Source organism: Gekko japonicus, unplaced genomic scaffold, assembly GCF_001447785.1.
Source record: "Gekko japonicus isolate JY-2015 unplaced genomic scaffold, Gekko_japonicus_V1.1 scaffold1533, whole genome shotgun sequence".
In the NCBI taxonomy this organism is placed as follows: Eukaryota; Metazoa; Chordata; class Lepidosauria; order Squamata; family Gekkonidae; genus Gekko; species Gekko japonicus.
The window spans coordinates 261,446-281,321 of NW_015163649.1; the positions used below are offsets into that span (position 1 = coordinate 261,446).

Consider the following 19,876-nt stretch of genomic DNA (forward strand, 5'->3'; position numbering starts at 1 on the left):
GAAACAGTATATGGAAGTTATTTTCCTGTGTCTACTGCTCCACGTGGACCCAACTCTTTGTTTAAAAAGAAGCAGCGAGCATTCAGTTCGGCCCTGAACACAGTCACATGACTACTGTCATCTTTCTCCTGACGAAGGGAGCTTTGAGTCTCGAAAGCGCATCCCCCAAAATCTAGTTTGGCTCTAACTGAGCTGTCTTTCCCCCCCGGGCTCCGGCAGCAGCCTCCCGGCTTGGAAGACAGCAGCCCGACCCTGCCTGGTTCTTCTCCCAGAGGTCTCCCCCCCCCCAACAAAACGCATTCGGCAGCAGCCTCCCTCTTTGTTTTTTTTCACTGCTTGCCTAATCGCTGCATCGATTACCAAATCCACTTAGTGCTTCTGAACTAGTTACAAATGATGGTGTGGTCTGAACCCCGCCCCCCCCCCTTGAATGCATGGCGGCTGAGGTACTAAAGCTATTAAGGCTGTAGCAATTAAGTCTGATTCTTTTGGTGCATTAGACAGGGCAGTTTATGGCTGTAAAGGGTTAGGCCTGCCCGTCGTCTCCCATGGCTCAAACTGGTTTGTTTTTAAGTATATCAGAAGAGCCCTGCTGGATCAGACCAGTGGTCCATCTAGTCCAGCATCCTGTCTCACACAGTAGCTGACCAGTTCCTCTGGAGGGCCAACAACAGGGCAGAGAGGCCAAGGCCTTCCCCAAGAAGAACATCACAAGAGCCCTGCTGGACCAGAGCAGTGATCCATCTAGGCCAGCATCCCGTCTCACACAGTGGCCAAACAGTTGCTCTGGAGGGCCAAAAACAGGGCAGAGAGGCTGAGGCCTTCCCCTGATAAGGACATCAGAAGAGCCTTGCTGGATCAGGCCAGTGGTCCATCTAGTCCAGCATCCTGTCTGACACAGTAGCCAGTCAGTTCCTCTGGAGGGCCAACAACAGGGCAGAGAGGCTGAGTCCTTCCCCTGAGAAGAACATCAGAAAAGCTTGCTGGATCAGGCCAGTGGTCCATCTAGGCCAGCATCCTGTCTGACACAGTAGCCAGTCAGTTCCTCTGGAGGGCCAACAACAGGGCAGAGAGGCTGAGGCCTTCCCCAAGAAGAACATCAGAATAGCCCTCCTGGACCAAAGCAGTGATCCATCTAGGCCAGCATCCCGTCTCACACAGTGACCAGTTCCTCTGAAGGGTCAACAACAGGGCAGAGAGGCAAAGGCCTTCCCCTGATAAGGACATCAGAAGAGCCCTGCTGGATCAGAGCAGTGGTCCATCTAGTCCAGCATCCCGTCTCACACAGTGGCCAGCCAGTTCCTCTCGATGGCCAACAACAGGGCAGAGAGGCCGAGGCCGTCCCCTGATGTTGCCTCCTGATTCTGGGATTCAGAGGTTGACTGCTTCTGAACATGGAAGTTCCCCTCACTCACCATGGCTAGTCACCACACAGTGTTCCGTCTAAGCTGAGTTCGTGTGCACTAGCTTACAGTTTTTTAGCCTCCGGCTCAGATATTTTTTGTCTTAGCTCAGGGAAGGACGGCTCCAGAGCAAACTAATTTACACAGTAGCCAAATCGCTCGCTCACAGCTGTAATGCCAGTAGCTCACAAAGTAGAATTTTTGCTCACAAGACTCCATGGCTTAGAGGGAGCACTGGCCACTGACAGACCTCTCTCCTCCATGAAATCTGCCTCATCCCCTTTGAAATCCTGTGGCCATCGCTACCTCCGGCAGCGGAATCCCACACTTTAATCACCCTCTGTGTAAAGAGGCATTTCCTTTTTGTCCATCCTGGATTTTATTTCATGGCCCCCCAGTCCCCCCCCCCCCCAGCGACACCAGAAGGGAAACACTTCCGAAGAGCGGGTGTTCAAGGCCTACGACAACAGAGATGACTGCTTTATCTCAGAACCACATGTGAATAGGTTTATTGTTAGCCATTAAGGTACTTGATAAGGTTAGTCATAGGTAGATTTAAGGTAGATATGGGTTTGGAAAATTATAAATGGATGCTGATGAGAAGTTTCAGGGAAAAGGTATATTTGAAAGAAGAAACTAAAGGCGTTAAACAAAATACTAATAAAATATTATAATCTCAAGTTGAAAATTAAAGGATACAAAAGGGAAAAAGAGATAAAATAATTATGAATTTAAACCCCTATATTGATCACACAGGTTGGCAAGAACTTGATAGAGTTATGGACGAGAACTTTAAATTTCGAACAGACACTTAATTAACCCCAAAAGGTTACAGGAATATAGAGGCTTAGTCAACGCAGATTGGATTCGAATTGTGGAAATAAAGAAAGTTAGTTATTGAAGGAATGATGGTAATATTAATCTGTGTTGTAGCGAAAATAAGTGTTATATAAGGTATGGAAACATATGTAAATTTGCTGATGATCTTGTTTAAGTGTACAATATAGGCTTATAAAATCTAATAAAAATAATTATTTAAAAAAAACACACACACACGCACACACCCATTAGGCAATTGGGGAATATTCCTCCCCTCCTGGGCCACGCATGGATGCCCTTTGGGCTGGATTCTCTCGTTCACTATTGAGCCACAGCGGGATACCTGGCCGGCTGCTTGCAATGCATAAACAGTCCTTTGCCGTGCCTCTCTGGGAGGGCTTCTGTTAACCTTCTGTGAAGGTTAGGCTGTTGGACTCAGCGCCACGGTTGCGGATGCCCTCCCCCAAAGAAGGAAATTTCTCAGACTGAAATTTAAATAACGTTAGCAAAAGAAGGCAAACGCACCATGTGTATAAGCTTGGACCATGTACAAACCCTGGGGTTTGTTCATGGTTCGTACCCCACATGTAGACCATCTAACGTAATTGATTTGCAACACAACAGACCTTGAGAAGTAGAGATAAAGAGGTGAGGCAGAAATTTTACCATGGAAAAATAGAGCACTGGAAACTTTTCCTGGAATGTTGTCCACCCCACATCACTGACAGGACAGTTTAAAAAAAAAATTATAGGAGAGGAGGAGGAGACTGGATTTATACCCCGCCCTTCACTTGGAGTCTTCACTTCACTTAACCACTACACCAAAGGGCTGACTACCTGGATCTATGTTATTTCTTAATAGCCATTCTCCACAGCCGCGGTGTGCACTGCAGGGAAACCTGAATTGACTCCTTGCAATCTGGGCACAACTCTTTTTAAAAAGTGAATGCCTAGTTTGGCTCCTGGTTCCCTAAAAAAGCTGCTTTCAGGGGAAGCCTGCAAGTCGCTTTGTAGTGGGACGTGGGGGAGGGGGTACCTGTGCATCGTGCAACCAAATCTCCCTAGTATTGAGCTGCCTTCTTAAATCCTTCCCCTCCGCTCCCTTGTCTTTGGGGTGCCTCTCAGCTCCCAGGTCCTTAAAGGGCATACGTTCGCTCTACGGTTTGGAAGAGGCGGCAGGGCAGACAACCCAGGCTGTGCTTTCACAACACGGAGTGACGTGGGCACTCTTTTTCAGTGGGCGTAAGAGGGAGTTGTGGGCGTGGGTGAAGGAAGATGTGCCTCTTGCTTGTTGGAAGGATAGGCGACTTCTTCCCTCTCGCCGCCAAACATAGAAGAGTGCCTTGTACTGTCAGTGCCCTCTTCCATGTGCCCAGGAAGCTGATCTAAGAGCCAAACTTCCTGTTATTCCAGGAGTTTAATTCTTCCTCCTTAACCCCCAGCTCTCCCCCCCCCCCCCCCCGCCCCACCCCAATCCAAAACAGTCCAGTGGAGCCTGAGTGGTGGGTGTTGCCTTCTTCTTGGTTTTTATTCCCTCTGCTTGGGCTAAAAGCAGCCCTGAGGAGGGATTTTGAATGGGGGGAATTGCTGCATGTGTAGAAATAATCATAATCCATTTGTTGTCCGTCCCCCCAAACACACACATTTCCTTTCACAGAAGCTGCACTTTGGGAGTTGCATTCATAGACTCCCAGTGCGGTGTGGCCCACAGTGCTGTGATAGAAACAAACATGTGTATTTAATGGAAAATGTGTTTAAGGGATGTGAAATATGTAGATGATCCCTCTCCCCCCCTCACTTTGTGGAATTCTGACTCGGCAAAATCTCAGCTCTTACCAAAAGCAAAACTGGTGTGCAGATTAAATCGATGCTCCAGAAGGGCAAATGAGTTTTGTTTCCGGACAGTGTCTGCATTTCAGATACTTGACCGGACATTGATTCTATGCTGGTTTTGCTTACTTAATCTAAAAAGCACATGGTTTCCCCCCCCTAATAACCTTCAAGTACCAGTAGAAAGGATTGGCAGTCCCATATTTCCTTGTAGACTTTTCTGGCAAACGTGAAACACTGTGGGTGTTTGGCAAACTGTCACTCCTATTTCCCTTTCCATCCACTGACCTTTATTTCTTTCCTGTCTCCAGGGTGTAAGACAAATTAATTGTGTGTGTGTGTGTGTGTGTGTGTGTGTGTGTGTCTTGATTCAGATCTTGGGTAGTCATCAAGTCTGACTTAACTCTGAATAACAGCGAACAAATCACAGTGGTGAGTAAGAGATGTCTGCTGTCTAATTACAGCAGTCTTTCAGAAATCTTAATAAAGATTCCAAGTATTTTATGAAAAAATATAAGTGTAGTTTTATATTATAAATTAGTGAAGTAACACAATACCTATACAATAGAATATCTCATTCATAAAAAAAATGTCAACAAGGTCCAAAGTCCATTGTAATAGAAAAGGAAGGTTTAGAGTATTGCTTTTTGGGGGGATTCACTGCATGCAGGGGAAGGAGGGTCTTGCACCCTGTCCCCTTTCAGCCAGACGTCCAAATAGAGGACACTCCATGAAATTGCTGAGCGGTCGGGTTAGAACGGATAAAAGGAAGTCCTTCTTCACCCAAAGAGTGATTAACACTTGGAATTCACTGCCAGAGGAAGTGGTGGCGGCTACAAGCATGGACGGCTTCAAAAGGGAATTAGATAAGCATATGGAGCAGAGGTCCATCAGTGGCTATTAGCCACAAGGTACAGATAGGGGCTCTGGGGCCAGTGATGCTCTGTCTTCTTGGTGCTTGGGGGAGGTCAACAGTGGGAGGGCTTCTAATGTCCTGGCCCCACTGGTGAACCTCCTGATGGCACTGGTATTTCTGGCCACTGTGTGACACAGAGTGTTGGACTGGATGGGCCTTTGGCCTGATCCAACATTGGCTTCTCTTATGTTCTTATGTTCTTAGAGCCCTCTGCTCGTATACAGTGCTCTCCACGCATTTGGGAATCCTGTGAGAAAGCAAGGTCCCCAATCATACAGAGATCTCTAGCTGCATGGGCGACTTTTTGACTTTTTTCAAAATACAGATGTTGGGAGCAAGGACATGGCGCAGTCTTGCCATCTCTTTCCTTTGGCGCTCACGCTAAGAGGGGCTGCAACAAAAGCTTGTAATGTCCATTTATTTATTTGGCATTTTTGCATTTGTGTGTGTGTGTGTGCCCATGCCTGGAAGTCATGGCAAACCTCTGGCGACTCCTACTGGGGCACGGAGGATGTTCAGAGAAGTGGCTTGTTAGCCTCCTGTCCCTGGTATTCCTTTGAGGTCTCCCATCCAAATACTCAGTGCTTAGTTCTCGTGGTCCTTTCTTACACGCCCAGGGAAATGCTGATTGCTACTTTGGGGTCAGGAAGCAATTTTTCTCCAGGCCAGTTTGGCCAGAGGTCCTGGAGGTTATTTTGTTCATCTTCTGGGCATGGAACAGGGGTCACCGCGGGTGTGGAGGGGAAGGTATTTGTGCATTTCCTGCATTGTGCAGGGGGTTGGGCTAGATGACCCCGGAGGTCCCTTCCGATTCTGTGATTCTATGGTTCTATCCAGGGCCGGCCCTGCTCAGCTTCCGAGACCTGACGAGATCGGGCTTGCCTGGGCCATCCAGGTCAGGCGTCCTTTTATTTCTTGAACTTGGCCGAGCGTTAACGAGGACCCTGTTCTGTCTGCAGAGCGACCGTGCATATCCAGGTGAACGACGTCAACGAGTATGCACCCGTGTTTAAAGAGAAGTCTTACAAGGCGACGGTGATCGAAGGGAAGAAGTATGACAGCATCCTGAGGGTGGAAGCCGTGGACGCCGACTGCTCCCCCCAGTTCAGCCAGATCTGCAGCTACGAAATCGTGACTCCCGACGTTCCCTTTGCAATTGACAAAGATGGTAAGTGTGGGTGGGTGGTGGGCATTCGAGTTTGTTCCGTGTCCCCGTGTCCCCGTGCTGGGCATGCATTGAAAACAAACCAGCCAGTATCATAATAAAAAAGGTAAAGGTTCCCTTGCTCGAAAGCCAGTCAAATATCATAAGGCCCCTGTATAAATCAGTGGTGCGACCTCATTTGGAATACCGTGTGGAGTTCTGGTCACCACACCTCAGAAAGGATATTATAGCATTGGAAAAAGTGCAGAATAGGGCAACTGAAACAAAGAGTTGGAACATTTTCCCTGTGAAGAAAGGTTAAAGCGCTTGGGGCCCTTTAGCTTGGAGAAACGACGGCTGAGGGGTGACATGATCGAGGTTTATAAGATTATGCATGGGATAGAGCAGGTTGCCGAGCAGGTTGCCACGAAATTGCCAAGCAGTCGGGTTAGAATAGATAAAAGGAAGCCCTTCTTCACCCAAAGAGTGATGAACACATGGAATTCACTGCCACAGGTGGGGGTGACGGCTACAAGCATGGACGGCTTCAAGAGGATAAACATCTGGAGCAGAGGTTCATCAGTGGCTATTAGCCACAAGGTATAGATAGGAACTCTCAGTCTGGGGCAAGGGATGCTCTATTCTTGGTGCTTGGGGGGGGGGCACTGCTGGACCTCCTGATGGCACCTGGTATTTCTGGCCACTGTGTGACAGTGTTGGACTGGATGGGCCATTGGCCTGATCCAGCATTGGCTTCTCTTATGTTCTTACGTAAACCTTGTCCCTTTTTATCATTATGGCTGGATGGTACTATTGAAAGAACTCCCCTTCATTCTCTTTCTTTGGTTCTTTACCTTTTTTCTTTCCACCTACAAAAATAAGGGGATTTCACCAGGTTTTCGAGAGCCCCGATTATGTTCGCAGGACCAAACTTGTAGGGGTAGATAAGCATCCTTGACAGACTCCTTTGCCAGCTCACCATTGTTATTTCAGCTGAAACAAGGACAATGGAATTCATTTCAGTCCTCGTTCTGCAGTGCGCAGCCAGAGAGGAGCGGCAGGGCGTGTCACGACGTTTCGTGGCGTTTTCAGCTCACCTGGGGTGATGCACCGCGCTGGGCTCGGCCACTGATTCATCGGTGCCCCCCGGAACGTGCTGCAGTATCCTCTTTAATATGCCAGTCTCTGACTCGGGAGACCGGGAGTATTATGTATTTATTACAACATGCATATCTGGCCTTTTTTTGTGGTTCAAGGCAGCTCTCCGGGAGACAGTGGTGCAGAAGGCATTCCCTGGAGTGGAAAGCATAAGCCTGAGTTATTATGGAACAAGAGGCAACCTTAAGCTTCTTCCAGGAGTTTGGGTAGCTGGGTTGGGCAAGGCCCCCCCACCCCATGTGCAAACCTTGGAGAGCCACGGCCCATCAGGGTAAATATTTGGTTAGATGGGCTAATGGTCTGACTCTGTATAAGGCTGACGCTGTCTAAGGTCTGACTCTAGATAAGGGGTGTCATTCTCTATCTGATACCGGACAGTGGTCTGAATATAACCTTATCAGTGGCTAAATTCCTGTCTTGTCAGATTTTCCTTTAGAAACCAGCACTCTTTTAAGTGATTGCTCTGGAGAGGAAAGGATATCAGGCAGTCTTATTGGCTCGGCAGTCAGTCGTGCGCTTTGTGTCCGGACAGGTCCCAGGCAGTGTTCCCTCTAAGCTGAGTGAGTGTGAGCTAGCTCACGGTTTTTTTAGCCCTCCAGCTCACACGTTTTTGTCTTAGCTCAGGAAGGGATGGCCCCAGAGCAGACTGATTTATGCAGTAGCCAAATCGCTCGCTCACAACTTTAATGCCAGTAGCACACAAAGTAGAGTTTTTGCTCACAAGACTCCACAGCTTAGAAGCTTTGGAGAGCTGCTAGTTATCAGAGTAGGTGGCCAGGTGTAGTGGTTAAGAGCAGTGGAATCCGATCTGGGAGAACCGGGTTTGAGTCCCCGCTCCTCCACGTGCAGCCAGCTGGGTGACCTTGGGGCCAGTCACAAGTTCTCAGAGCTTCTCTACTCTGCATTGAGCCATGGGGTGGGACTAGATGGCCTGTCTGGGCCCTTCCCGCTCTGTGATTCTATGGCTAAAAACAGCATTCGTTAATGGCTGAAATGGCTCTTTCAGGTTACATTAAGAACACTGAGAAGCTCAATTACGGCAAGGAACACCAGTACAAGCTCACCGTGACGGCCTACGACTGCGGGAAGAAGCGAGCGGCGGAGGACGTGCTGGTGAAGGTCAGCATTAAGCCGACCTGCAAGCCAGGCTGGCAAGGTGAGTGCGGGGCCGTCCTGGCCGCCGGCCGTCTCGTCCCACCACGGCTGAACGCCTGTCCAGCGGTGTGAGGATGGCTGACGGCTCCCTTTCTTTCCGAGCGCAGGCTGGAGCAAGCGAATGGAATACGAACCCGGGACGGGCTCCCTGGCCCTCTTCCCCAACATCCATCTGGAGACCTGCGACGAGCCCGTCACCTCGGTGCAAGCCACGATCGAGCTGGAGACGAACCACATCGGGAAAGGCTGCGACCGAGACACTTACTCTGAGAAATCCCTTCACCGGCTGTGCGGTAAGATCTCGCTCGACCGGCCGCGGAGGAATTGCGGGGCGCGCTGGTTTCGTTGTTTCCGTGAATCCTCCGTCTACCCAGCACACAAAAAACAAATTGGAAGCGTTAGCAGTGAAGGCAGTTCTTTACAATTGGCCTCTCAGGGTCGCAGCAGTAAAGGCAAGTGGAAAGCCTGTCTTGGAGACTGGCGGGCAGGAGGTGCCGTTGAAATTCTGGGACAGAAAGACCAATTGAACGTAATAGGTATTCTCAGGTCAGAATGGGGAAAGGGGGGTCTCTTGCCTTTAGGGCCAGAGCACAGATTCTAGTCACGGGAGCTGGATCTTATTTATTTATTTATATTTATTTATACTTTAGATTTCTATACCGCTCCAAACCCCGGAGGGTCTCTGAGCGGTTTACACAGTTCCGAATTATCCCTAACTAAGGCCACATGTTTACAGGGGCCGGGGCTACCTACCGGCACCCAGGTGGCAGGGCTCATTGTTCTTGGCTTGTTCCCGGGGGGTCTTTTTCGGGCGTTGGTGCTCCGATGTTCCTGGCGTCCCCGGTGTCTGGCGTGGTCTTTTTCGGTCCGGCGGCTTTCTTTCTAGGCTCTGAACAATCTTGAACGGTGGGTTCAGGCCCGTAGCCAGGATTTTGCCATAATGGAAGGGGTAGCGCGCCCTCCTCTCCCTCCCCTACTGCAAGATTTAAAGGGCCACTCAGCAGGGAGCTCGTGGCCCGCCGATCAGCTGGAGGGCCCTTTAAGTCTTGCAGGAGGGGAGGGAGAGGGGTGCATGCCACCCCCCACTTCTTCTCAAAAGCATTAAAGCAGAGGTGTCGAACTCATTTGTTATGAGGGCCGGATCTGACATAAATGAGACCCTGTTGGGCCGGGCCACGTGTGTCATAGAATGTAATGCCAGGTAGCAGAGATATAAACTTCATAAAGGACACAAACACAAAGGTTTTTTTAAAACTTAAAATAAAAACATGCTTAAAACATCAGCACTCTTGCAATATTTTGTTTATTTAACAGTGTCTGATAACTGACACCTCTTGCTCTGAATTATTGCGTCAAAATGTCTGTGCTGTTGCAATCTTGAGTGTGCTGTTCAGGTGTGTATCTGTAAGCTGCAAACCTACAATGACGCAGCAGCAGCAGAACTGGAAGAAGAAGCAGAAGACAGCCAGTTCCCCTGCGGGCCCGATAGAAGTCCTCGGGGGGGGGGGGGGGGTAATTTGGCCCCCGGGCCACATGTTTGACACTCCTGGGTTAGGACTGGTATGAGATAAGTTCACCTTGATGATCCTTAAATTACAGGTGCTTCCTCTGGCACAGCTGAGCTGCTCCCCCCTCCGAGTAACACTGCCAACTGGACGGCAGGCCTTCCCACGGACAATGGCCACGACAGCGACCAAGTCTTCGAGTTCAACGGCACCCAAGCCGTGAAGGTTCCAGACAGCATTGTCACAGTCAACATGAAAGAGCCCTTTGTCATCTCCGTGTGGATGAGACACGGACCTGGGTCTAGGGAAAAGGAGACCATCCTCTGTAATTCAGACAAGACAGGTTTGGAAAACTTCACTGTGTGTTGGGCAGATGGGCAGCATAGAGCCGGTTTGGTGTAGTGGTTAAGAGCGCGGATTTAAATCTAGGAGAACCGGGTGTAATTTCCCCACTCCTCCACATGCAGCTGCTGGTGTGACCTTGGGTCAGTCAGAAGTTCTTTCGGAGCTGTTCTCTCAGGAGCAGTCCTCGAAAGAGCTCTCTCAGCCCCATCTACCTCACAGGGTGTCTGTTGTGGGGAGGGGAAGGGAAAGGAGATTGTAAGCTGCTCTGAGACTCCTTTGGGTAGTGAAGGGCGGGGTATAAATCCAATCTCTTCTTCTAGATCACACTGAATTTCTAAGGAGACAAAAGCAAGAATCTGAAGCCATACAAAGTGGTCTGTTGCGCTGAGAACAAAACCAGAGAAACACCAGCTTTGTTGACTTCCTGCTCAACCTGTTCGAAAGAGCCAATCTAATAGCCAAACTCACATTTTGGAGCTGTGAACTGGTGGAAAGCCAACTAAGATTCACTCCCCTCTTAATTAAAAATATATATAGCGTTTCTGGAGTGCTGGAAGTAATTAGATTGGAAAGGGGTGAGGAAATTGGAAACTCACATCCTTAGATGTGGCTCGTCAAGAGAGCCACCTCAAAAGAATTCACTTTCTGAGACACCGGATACTGGTTTGCAAGATTTTTTTTTGCTTATTCGCTTGACAGTACTGCAAATACGAAGCGTCCCTTTCCCCCCGAGTTTCTTTGGGGTATTGAGGAACGTTTTTCTTTGTATGGGTCTAGTATGCTCTAGACTCCAAGCCCGACACTTGTAGTACAAGCTGAGATCTCTGCAGCTCGTCAAACAAGTTCCAGAGCACTTCCCTCTTGGCACGGCAGACGTTTCCCTGTATTTGTCAGTTTGCCTGAATCCCTCATGCAGAGAAAGGGGGTCTTGATCTCAATCAGGGGTCCCCAACCCATTTGAATCGGTGGGCACCTTTGGAGTTCTGACAGAAAATGGCTCCCACAGGAAGCCCACGGTAAGAGGTCAGAAAGCGCGGTTATGCATAATGATAATAGTAACCCATATACGCCTCGAAGAGCTTTGCGCTCTAGTAATCAACCTCTCCTGGTGGTCCCTGGCCCAAAAGATGCCCGTCTAACCTCGACCAGGGACAGGGCCTTCTCTGCCCTGGCCCCCACATGGTGGCACACGCTCCCCATCGAGATAAGGGCCCTGCGGGATCTTACTCTGTTCTGCAGGACCTGCAAGACGGAGCTGTTCCGCCAGGCCTTTGGCTGAGGCAGTGGGCGTCCGCGTATGGTCTCCCCGAGGTTGCCGTCTCCCACCTGCCATCCATCCATCGATCGGCAGCCGGCCATATCCACCTGTACTGATGGGTCAGAACTTTTACCAGTAGCTGTAACTACCGGTTTTAAATGTTTATATTGGGTTTTTAAACCTTATATTGGGTTTTTAAACCTTAGTGTATCGTTGAAGATGATGTGACCCGCCCTGAGCCCTCTCACGGGATGGGTGGGAGACAAATACGAAAAATAAAATAAAATAAACAAACTCTTTAACATTTCCGGCAGAAGCTCTGTTTGGCGGGGGTAGAGATGTAACATTTCCGGAAATTTTGAAGCTTGGGGAAAAACCCGGGTTTTTTTCCAGTTTTTTCCGGGGGGAAACGGAAATTTTGGGGAAAATTGAAAAAAATGCTACATTAGCACTTCTTTTGTTTTTTCTAGATTGAAAGTCATTCTGTTACTTTAGGAACATAAAATGTGACTATGGACATTTTTACTTGGCATGAAATTATCACAACTAGCATATTAAAAATATAGTGTATCCAAACAGTTATTACAAACAGAATACCCGCCCACAAGAAAAAACAAAACTGAAACCTTTTTCTTTTCTCGTGACAATAGCACCTCCTAAAGGAAGAAATGCATCTTGTTCTTGCATTGGAGAGTTCAGTTTGTAACCTAGGACTTGCTTGTCCTCAGTGCACAGAAATTAGATCAGTCTGATACCATATATATATATTGGAAATGATTTGGAAAATATTTGAACACCTTGTCTTAAAATATTTTATTCATCACGTTAAAATAAAACGTCCATAATCAATTTTTTTTTCTTTTTTCAATTTTTCGGAAAAAAACAAAAAACCGCCCCCCCCCCATTTTTCTGGTTTTTTTCCGGCGTTCACATCTCTAGGCGGGGGACGCCTTTTAATCTTCACAGACAATTGTCTCTCCATCGGCCAATCAGAAACCCTGCTGGGTGAAAGTCTCACCAGGCCCCACCCAGTTTCTAAAAACACTCAGCGAGCGCCAGGGAAGGTGTTGGTGGGTGCCACCGTGGCCATGAGCACCGTGTTGGAACCCCGGGTCTGAATCGACCCTCCAGACGTTCACCCACGAGACTGACCAGGCAGACCTCAGCCCAGTCTTGTCCACTGCTGGCCTGTTTCCTCTCAGTATACCTCCATGCACACTCTGAATGAGTGAATGCCTGCGAAACGGACGTGTCTCCGACATGCTGATGTGTATCTGGGTTATCGAGTTAGAATGACAAGTGTCGGCGCCCTAGGGAGAAGGCACATGGCTTGGCTTTCGGATTTTGCTGTGGACGAACACGACTCCCTTATTTTTGCTTGTTTCCTTCTCAGCGTAGAGCGTAATGCAGTTGCTTACTAACAGCCGTTTCAGAAAACGTGTCTTTGGGAAGGGGGAGAGGCGGGCACAGGGGTAATGGATCTCCTCTTCCTCACGCAGACATGAACCGGCACCACTACTCTCTGTACGTGCACAATTGCCGGCTCGTCTTCCTCTTCCGCCAAGATCCTTCTGAGGGGCAGAGCTACAAACCGGCCGAATTCCACTGGAAACTGAACCAGGTGCGTTGGAGGGGAGGCCGTTTTTACGTTCTGTTAGATCGATACACCAACTTTGTTTTATTTCCAGCTAGGAAACTCAAGGCAGCTAAATAAAAACAGGGTGAGTCCAATTGGGTCCAGCGGAAGACTCTTTTGCTCTCATACCTGGAGGCGTAGCCCAGTGGCAGAGAACCTGCTTTCCTCTCAGACTGGAAGCCCTGAATTCATTCTCTGGCACATCCAGTTAAGGGGCTTTCACTGCTTGGTCGTGGGCTTGCGGTAAGCCTTTGAGCAAGTCAGTTTCTTGGTCCTTTGCTTCCCGTGCTTGGAAGATAAGAAAGCAGGCGACTGGCATTAAAGTTGTGAGCAAGGAATTTGGCTACCACGTAAATTAGTTTGCTCTGGAGCCATCCTTCTGGAGCTGAGACAAAAATGTGTGAGCCGGAGACTAAAAAACTGTGAGCTAGCTCACACTAACTCAGCTTAGAGGGAACACTGGTCCTGTCTCACAAGCCTCAACTGATCTGTGAGAGAAAACCATTGAATCCCCAAGCCAGGAGGCAATGTTGGGGGAAGGCCTCGGCCTCCATGCCCTGTTGTTGGCCATCCAGAGGAACTGGCTGGTCACCGTGTGAGACAGGATGCTGGACATGATGGACCCTTGGTCTGATCCAGCAGGGCTTTTCTTAGGTTCTTCTGAAGGTTTCTATGCCCTATTGTTGGCCATCCAGAGGAACTGGCTGGTCACCGTGTGAGACAGGATGCTGGACATGATGGACCCCTGGTCTGATCCAGCAGGGCTCTTCTTATGTTCTTATGTGTTTTGCGTGGATCCAGATCCCAGGTTCTGTCCTCCAATTAATGTCCACTTATGAGGAACTCAGAGATCAAGGCTGTGAAAGATCTCACAAGCCGGCTGCCCCTCAGAGTAGACAATGCTTGGTTAAATGGGCCGTACTTTAATTTTGCAAAGAGCTCTCTGAAGCGCTCGTTTATATTAAGAACTGAAATCGCGACTTACAGTACAGCGGTGTTCCCATTCCGTAGCTCTCTCCAGTTAATTCAGAAGGGGCTTTAGGTTTATGCCCACTCTCTTGAAGAACCAGGCGTGTCCAAAGACCTCTCTGGGGTAAGAAATGCAGGATATCTGGCCCATTAAGAATTAGTTGTTGTTGTTTTCCCCCAGGTGTGCGACAAGGAATGGCATCATTACGTCCTCAACGTAGAACTGCCAACGGTGACGCTCTATGCCGATGGTGTCTCCTTCGATCCGTTCCCGGTGACGGAGGATTACCCACTTCACTCCTCCAGAATAGAGTCTCAGTTGGTGGTTGGAGCCTGCTGGCAAGGTAAAGCAGCGTTTCTGATTGGCCCCCGGGGGATTCGATGGTTGAGTCTCTGTTGGGCGGTCGGTGGCCTGTGGTCGCAGAAGGCCGCAGGCTGGTTGCCCACCAGCTGTTTGCTTTCGCAAGGCTTACGGGCCTCATCCACTGCGGCTGTTGCCTGTTCCAGGCTCAGTGAGAAGAGATGAGGCACAAGCAAAAGTGAAGGATGCAGCGTCGACTTTCTTCAGCTTATTTTTGTGATTCTGGAAGCGCTGACCCGAACGGCCCAGGATAGCCTGAGCTCATCAGATCTTAGAAGCTCAGCAGGGTCGGCTCCAGGATTCTGTTGTTTTTTGGGGCAAATTTTTTTTCTGGTGGGTCTGAAGTTCTCAGTGCAGAAAGAAAAGCCAGAATTCTGAGGATTATGACTCAGCTACTGTGGAATCAAGCCTTTTAAAACCAAAGCATAGAGGCTTCTACAAATCTTAGCTCTTTAGACGAGCGTTCGCAGCCGCTACAAATTGATCACTTCCGCCAGTCTAAGCAACAGTTCTGATAACAAGCCAGCAGGTTGGGGGTGATGACTTCCCTAGTTAAGAAAGCTGACACTTAGGCAGAAGAACTCCTGTTAAGGAGACCAGTTTCTTGACACAGAAGTTAGAAGGGATCCTAGAGGTCACCTACTCCAACCCCCTTGCTCAGTGCAGGAATCAGTCAACTACAGCACCCCAGTCTGCTTCAAGGAGCAGGTGTCTTTAAAGAAATGTTTAAAAATGATTGAAAAAAGCATTTGCAGGAGAAATTTTTGTGGGGCTGTGCCTTTAAGAAAGGGGGCAGAGCTCCCAAAAGCCTCACTGTAGCTGCTGGCACAGTCAGCCCTGGTTAGCACTTGGAGGAGAGACCACCAAGGAAGTCCAGGGTCTCTGTGCAGAGGTAGGCAATGGCAAACCACCTGTTTCCCTCTTGCGGAGGCTGGACGACCATCTTTTGGGTATGTTGTAGGTATGTAGGGCTATCTTTCAGCTGTGCTCCTGCAGAGTGCAGGGGGTTGGACTAGATGACCTGCAAGGTCCCTTCCAACTCTAACATTCTATGATTTATGATTCTTGCCCTGAGAACCCTGCAGGATCACCATAAGTAAGCTGCAGCTTAACACCACTTTACATAAATGCTGGGGAAGCACCACTGGCTGTGAAAACGACCATCTACTACCCTCTCCTCCCCCCCCCCCCCCGGTCATAAAACTGGGGGGCCTTTTAGGCACAGACACAATAAAGCAATACCCTTCCACCTGGGAACGAAGCCCCTTTGCGTTCTCAAGCTGGGTCGCGAGCCAGAACTCACACAGAGCCAAGGCCGCCGTCCCACATTCACTTGGGCATGCGTCAGCCTTGACGCGAACCTGCCTGGGATCAGGCCCAGTCCTCTCACCCATCCCGCTTTTCCCGTTGAGATGTTTGCCAGAGCACTGCTCCAGCGTTCAGGGTAATTCCCCCCCCCCTCTAGTGGATCTGCCGCTGTATAGCTATAAAAAGAAACGCAGCCGCACCGGTAGGTTTTAGCATGCAGAGCAGGTCGGAACAGCCGTTCTCCGGAGACCGCATGGCGCTGAGTCATTGGTGCCGATGCCGCCGAAGCTTCCCTTTGTCAGCATCTTCAGAAAATGGATCTCGGGATTCATCTGAGGATGAAAGAGGGGGATGTGGGTTACCAGCACTTTCTGTGCTTCCGCTCCCCCCCCCCACACACTTCTCAACACACCTTTCGAAGGTGTTGTGAATGGGCCTGAAAGGGAAGCATTGGTGTGGTGTCCCCCCCCCCCCCCAATATTTCTATGTATCTATGGGGTTGTTTCTAGCTGGAACGAGCCGGGATGGCGTTCCGGCAGTAACAACCCCAGGAGCGGGCACATGCGGCAAGCCCTGCCCCCAGCAGTCCTCAGTTAGGCCTGGAGAGAGAGCCCCCCCCGGGGGGCGGGAAGGGCCTGCAAGCGCCCGAGATCCCCCACCCCTTTTCCTTCGCACCGGGGGAAAGGAATGGAACCCAGGCGCCTCTGCCTGTCAGAGGGACTGGCGCGCTGACCCCTCTGTCAGGGGAAGAGCGCCGTGGATCCTCTCCCCCCCCCCCCCCTTCCTTCACCCTGCTTGGAGGCAAAGGGAAGGGAGATGTCAGGAGGTGTGGCATATGCTAATGAGTTATGCTAATGAGCTCCTGCGCCTCTTTTTCTACGAAATGACCCCTGCGTATCTATATCCCTAACCTGGATAACCCACGCTAGCCCGATCTTGTCAAATCTCTAAAGCTAAGCAGCAAATACCCTGGCTGGTATTTGAATGGGAGACTGCCAAGGTATGTCAGGGTCGTGATTCAGAGGCAGGCAACGGCAAAGCGCCTCTAAATATCTCTGGCCGTGAAAATCCTAAGGGGGGTGTGGGTCGCCAGATCTCCTGTAAGGCTCGGCCGAAGTCTTAGCTGCCACTTACAGGATATTAAAAACTCTAAAAGAAATTAAAGTGCACATTTATTTATTTATTTATTTATTTATTTATTTATTCATACCCTGTCTTACCCCCAAAATGGGCCCAGGGCGGCTTACAACAAAAAATAAATAAATCCATTAAACAATAGATGGTAGCAATAGATGATGACGAAAACCCATGCCTCGTGTCAGGCTGGGATAGTTAGAAATAAATGAGAGGCTAGGGGTGAGGGGGAATATTTTTGAAGACGGGATTTTGCCCTTGTGGCCTTAATAAGCTCGAGGGACAAAAAAAAGGGGGGGGGGACTTAACCCTAAAACCTGGGATCCAGAACCTAAAAAGGTAAGTCAAACAGAATAGAGGGCCAACAATAAAAACTTAATTTATATAGTATGAAAAGATACATGTATTTATTAACAAAGAGTTAAAAAGCATATAAGGGGTTTTTAAAAACTCATTAGTTTAGCAGTTTTCTGTGGCCACTTTGAAGATCTGGGAAGTTGTACCTGAGGAAGGAGGGTTTAATCCTTACTTCCTGTGCCAGTTCCTCTCTCTCTCTCTCTCTCTCTCTCTCTCTCTCTCTCTCTCCTAACTGTAAGAGTGGTTGACCAGCGGAACAGACTGCCTCAGGAGGTGGTGGATGCTCCTTCGCTATATGTTTTCAAGCGGAGGCTGGACGACCATCTTTTGGGTATGTTGTAGGGCTATATTTCGGCTATGCTCCTTCAGAGTGCAGGGAGCTGGACTAGATGACCTGCAGGGTCCCTTCCAACTCTAACATTCTATGATTCTATGTATTTATTAACAAAGAATTAAATAGCATGTAAGGGCCCAGTCACACCTCATGCTTTTTAATTATATATGCTTTTAAATTCTTCTGTGCTTTTTAATTCTTTGTTAATAAATACATGCATCTTTCCATCCTATGTAAATTAAGTTTTTATTGTTGGCCCTCTATTCTCTTTAACTTAATAGGTTCGACACATCCTTTCGCGTTCTGGGTTTTTCGAGAAAATTTGGGGTTACTATATTAAGCCGCTTGTTACGGACTGGGTTTGTTTTCGCTTAGAGATAACGCTCGCAAGATTGCCTTAGCGGTAGCAACATTTGTCTCCATCCTCTTATCCCTCGCGTCCAGAAAAATGAAGAACACAACATTGTGCTGCTCGCTCGAGATACATAAATCAGTGACCTTCTAAGGGAACAAAAGGAAAGGGGAAAAAGAAGAAGGAAGAGGCGTCACCCGTGGAGGATGAGAATGAGTGGGGCGGGGGTGGTCAGGGCTCCGCTTATACCTTTTTGCGATCTCCAGTTTTAAAAATGGATCTCGGGCGGCAGGGCTCTTTTTGTAGAAAAAGCCCAGCAGGAACTCATTAGCATAATAGGCCACACCCAACAGCAGAAACTCATTAGCCTATTAGGCCACACCCCATGTTACCAGAAGTGTGCTCATCCAGCCACACCCACCTTTTGTTTCTTATTCTGTTCACCTTGTTTGTTGTCAAAACCCAGGGCCTTTTTTTGTAGCAGGAACCCTTTGCATGTTAGGCCACACACCCCTAATGTAGCCAATCCTAATGAGTTTCTGCTGTTGGGTGTGGCCTATTATGCTAATGAGCTCCTGCTGGATGTGGCCAACTCTGGAGCCAGCCGGAACTCCGTTCCTGTGCGTTCCTGCCCAAAAAGAGCCCTGTCGGGCGGTCAAGTGAGGGAGGATCCTGGCCAGGGATCTCGGAGCTGCTGGCTTGGGGAAGTACCGTGGCTCTAATGGTTGCGTGTTGAAGAGAACCTGCGAAGGGGGAAGAATTTAGGGGCAGATCACCGTGCGGTGACCTGGGCTCTACTGTGGGGCGGCAGCACGGACTGTGCGGCCCCTCCTCTCCTGAAGTGTTTAGCTTAGTTTATTATTACGGTGTTAAGACCAGCATATGATATAAACATAATATGAGAAAGAAGGGGAAAAGCCAGAGGTAATATACAGAATAAAAATCTAAATATAAAAACGTTTGAAATGCGACTCCTGCAATCTAAGAATCAGTGCACAGAACTCAGCAACGGCACATGTGATCTCTGCATTCGTATCTGATAGAAGCCAGTGGAGCCTTGCTCTGTTTGTATTCATGTGACCAGGTATCCTATCAATTATGTTTTAAAGGCGAGCCTCTCTGTAGAATGGGCAGCTGAAAAACGTATGCTCTACCGATTCAACTTCTCATGAAGTGCATGAACATAGCCTTTCAGGGTAGGTTTTTTTTTAATTGTACCTGCCTTGCATAACCGCAGGTGGAAGGGCAGAACATGTGGCTAGGGCAAATGCCCTTCTAGAGTCCTTTCCCTCCACGGAAGTCAAATACGTACCCGGCTCAGTGGTGCTTTTGATATTTAGCAACACCCCGAGTTTTGACTCTCCTGAAGTGATTTGTCAGAGCTGATGCTTGTCAGTACGTGCGCAGGAGGGGCCACTCGGAGTGCAGTGCGTTCTGGACCTGTCACACGAGCAGCTGAGTTATCCTGCTGTCCTTTCGTTCCTGCCTAGAGATGCTGCCGTGGCCTCGTCTTCTTCTGCTTGGCCTGTGGGTTGGCGTCGCTGTTTTTCAAGCTGTGTTCCAGAGAATCCCAGTTTTCTCCTGGGGGTGGGTGGGGGAGTCCGTGGCAGTGACAGGCAAGTTTCCCACAAAGGCATTCTCGTCTGTGCAGCGGTGGGAGAAGGGGGCCTCGCTTGTGCCCTTCCATCTTCCGGACTGCGCTTCTCCTCTCCGTCCCTGCACACTCTAGCACAGGGGTGGCCAGACGTGCTTGACGTAAGAGCCACACCGAATAAACGTCAGATGTTTGAGAGCTGCAAGACAGAAACAAATACTCAACACATGTTTTTATTGGAAAATATGCAAATTTGCTTTTGATTAACATTAAATTAGACTGTGTGAAAGAGCTGCAG

At 49.0% G+C, this 19,876-nt stretch overlaps 1 protein-coding gene across 1 annotated transcript in view; it reads left to right on the forward strand.

Annotated features, from left to right (window-relative positions):
• CLSTN1 (calsyntenin 1) overlaps positions 1-19,876 on the forward strand; it is a 67,949-nt gene that overhangs the window by 20,395 nt on the left and 27,678 nt on the right. The window contains exons 5-10 of the mRNA XM_015407668.1: positions 5,928-6,136; positions 8,277-8,426; positions 8,533-8,718; positions 10,025-10,273; positions 13,033-13,154; positions 14,320-14,482. Of these exons, the coding sequence (XP_015263154.1) occupies positions 5,928-6,136; positions 8,277-8,426; positions 8,533-8,718; positions 10,025-10,273; positions 13,033-13,154; positions 14,320-14,482 (1,079 nt within the window). The remainder of the gene's footprint in view (positions 1-5,927; positions 6,137-8,276; positions 8,427-8,532; positions 8,719-10,024; positions 10,274-13,032; positions 13,155-14,319; positions 14,483-19,876) is intronic.